This window comes from Triticum dicoccoides, chromosome 4B (genome assembly GCF_002162155.2).
Source record: "Triticum dicoccoides isolate Atlit2015 ecotype Zavitan chromosome 4B, WEW_v2.0, whole genome shotgun sequence".
Taxonomy (NCBI): domain Eukaryota; kingdom Viridiplantae; phylum Streptophyta; class Magnoliopsida; order Poales; family Poaceae; genus Triticum; species Triticum dicoccoides.
Window position 1 is genome coordinate 197,792,902 of NC_041387.1, and position 2,897 is coordinate 197,795,798.

The 2,897-nt window shown below is 38.8% G+C and overlaps 1 protein-coding gene across 2 annotated transcripts in view; it reads right to left on the bottom strand.

The window, feature by feature from the left end:
* The window catches only part of LOC119295764 (peptide chain release factor APG3, chloroplastic-like), a 4,243-nt gene extending 3,300 nt beyond the window's left edge, over positions 1–943 (bottom strand). Inside the window, exons 1-4 of one of the 2 annotated variants that reach the window (XM_037574215.1) lie at positions 736–943; positions 592–648; positions 122–202; positions 1–9 (exon numbers count right to left, since the gene is read on the bottom strand). In XM_037574215.1, the coding sequence (XP_037430112.1) occupies positions 1–9; positions 122–202; positions 592–648; positions 736–876 (288 nt within the window). In that variant the 5' untranslated portion in view covers positions 877–943. The remainder of the gene's footprint in view (positions 10–121; positions 203–591; positions 649–735) is intronic. The other variant, XM_037574214.1, reaches the window with a different exon arrangement.
* Between the last annotated feature and the right edge of the window lie 1,954 nt (positions 944–2,897).

The following is a 2,897-nucleotide window of genomic DNA, read 5'->3' on the forward strand; positions in this document are numbered from 1 at the left end:
CGTCACAACCTGAATATTTTTCATAAAAAAATCGATAAATTTGGGGAAGATGTCTATGCACAAACGGTCATAACACCCAAATAACGAAAAGCAAATGGCACTCGAGTTATGCCAAATATACCTCTCCCAGATCGGAAACAGACTGTGCAAGTTTTTGGTATTCGCTTGGATCTGAGACAATGTCAGGGTCACCCAATCTAATCTGAAGAAGATACTCATTCATTAGATTCCCGTGCATGGTAAATTGATAATATATTTGTATGAAAGAATCAAAATTTAAGTTGTATATCATATGCTTTCCTCGAATAATGAGGCGGTAGCTTTGAAGAATTTGACTTGGTCCCAAAATAATACTAATTTTATAACAGAACTTCAAGTAGGGAATTTTATAAGGATTAAAACTGTAGAAAATTCGTACGAAAATGCTACTCCCTCCATCTGGAATTAGTTATCGCTCAAATGAATGTATCTTAGCACTAAGACGGAGGGAGCATGAAATAAACAGGCTCTAAAAGGGTTTGTGAAGATTCAGAAAGTAGGCACTGAACAAAGAAGTACAGTCTGCGCAAAAGAAGAAGTACAGAACCATACCGACATTTCTTTCCATGCCTTCTCTGTAGAATCCAACTTTGATATGAGATGTGGCTCCTACACAAAAATACACAACAGATTACGACCCTTGCCTATCTTCAAGGACTGGCCGGCAACAATGAAGCATGGTAAGAGAGACCATACCGCCATGCAGACCACGGAGGCGGAGGAGGAGGGCTTACTGCGCCGTGTGCCGAGAAAAAAGGGGCTGGGAGGCGGGCTCCGGGCGGTGGGTACGGCGGAAGCTCGAGGCGGCGCCCGGAAGCCGGCGAGGAAGGCCTCCATCTTTCTTTTCGGCCGAGGAAGAGGACGAGAGGTGGTGATGGCGAGTTCAGGATAGAACAAGGTGGAGAAGAGCTCTCTCCATTGAGATTCATAGCTCTGTTGGTTCCCTGCTTTGAGATTTGCGTCCCTTGGCTCTGGTGATTCTCTGCCTTGAGATTCGTGTGTGTTTTTGCTTCTTTTTTTTTAGGCCTATGTGTTTTTTTTAGGCCTATGTGTGTGTTTCAGCTATGCACACGATGGTCGAGAGTACTGAAGCGGTGGAAGAGCACCGGTAAGAGGAAAACCCTATTCGACACGCGTTGCGTCAAACTGCTGGAGTTTCGCACAGAGAGCGAACGACTGACGAACAAGGTGGGCCGGCCCATTAACAAGATAAAATGGGCTACAGTTTCTGGTTTTGGGAACCTCCTAGAAGTTTCCTGATCGGTTTTGGAAAGCTTCTAGAAGGTTCCTGGACCGGGTTTTTTAGTGTTTTTCACTTTTTTATTTGCAGTTTTTTCTTAATCTTTTTTCTCTTTTTCTTTTTTCCGTTACATATTTTTCATTTCCTTTTTCTTTTCTCGTATTTCTTTTTCTTTTTATTTTTTCTATTTATTTTGAAATTCCTTTTTCTACTTGCTTTTTCATTCCTTTTTTTCCTTTTTAGAAATTCAAATTTGTTTGAAATTTCAAAAAATGTTCGGAAGTTCAAAAAAAGTTCTCGTTTTTAATTTTTGCTCAGAAGTTCAAAGAATATTCGTGATATCTGAAAAATGTTCGTGCATTAGAAAACATGTTCATTTTTCAAAAAATGTTCATGTTTGGAATTTTGTTCACAAATTCAAAAAGTATTCTTTATATTTTATATTTTAAAAAATGTTCGGGTTTCAAAATTTGTTCATAAGTTGAAAAAATGTTCTTGTTTTCAACTTTCGTTCATGGTCACATTTTGAAAATTTGTTCAGAGTTTCAGATTTTTGCTCACAGATGCAAAAAATGTTTCCTTTTGTCCAAAATGTTCATGTTTTGAAAAAAATGTTCCATGTTATCAACATTTGTTCATAAATTGAAAAAGTTCCCGGCTTTAAATTTGTTCGTGTTTGTCAAGAAAATGGGAATTGAAAAAATGTTCCATTTTTTCAAAATTTGTTCACAAATTCATACAACGCTTTTTGAAACTTGGTTACAAATCCAAAAATTGGGCAATTTTTGCCATACTTGTTCGTTTTTTTAAAAAATTGTTCATATTTTTTGTTTTAAAAGTATTCAGAATTTTCTTTTGAATGTTCTAAAAATAAGGAATTCTTTTGGATTTGCTGATATGGTTAGTTCTAAAGGATTTCGCGTTGCAGATAGAACACTAGTGTTGATCGACTCTACTGGTTGGCCACGTTTGTCTATTATCGAGGTTACGCGAGTTTGAATCCTGGACGGAGCAGTTTTTTTTATGTTGTATTTTACGCCATTGGCTGCTCTTGCGTGGGCCAGCCCAGGCAAAGCACCCCTGTGCGAAGCCCCTCCAGTTTGCCGCAGAATGCGGCAGATAGGAGGTTCCCTGGTTCCTATTTGCCGCTAGTTGCGGCAAAGTGCTGACGTTTCGCACAAGGCGCCGCTAACCTGGGCCGGCCCATTTCCATTGGCACGACCGCCATATGAAAAACGCAAAAAAAGAGAGGGCGCTTGAGCTGCAGATCGATCCTGGGACCTCGTGGTCCATGTCGTGCCATGCTAACCACTGCAACAGTCAACTTCTCATGTTAAGATCAAAGCGCTAGACTTAAAGAAACATAAAACAGTAGCAGGGACGAACAATAACTTACTGCAAGTGAGCAACGCTAATAGCCACCATAATTCCTGGGATTTCGTATATAAAATGGTAGTCCGCCTTATATGAACATTAGGTGCAAACATTTTAATATTTCATAGAGAGAGAGAAAAATTAAACTTGAAACATTTTTTGGAATCTAAAATATAAATTCAAAATAAAGGAACAACATGAAAATGACATTTTTTCCCCTGAAATCAAGAAGAATTTATCAAAA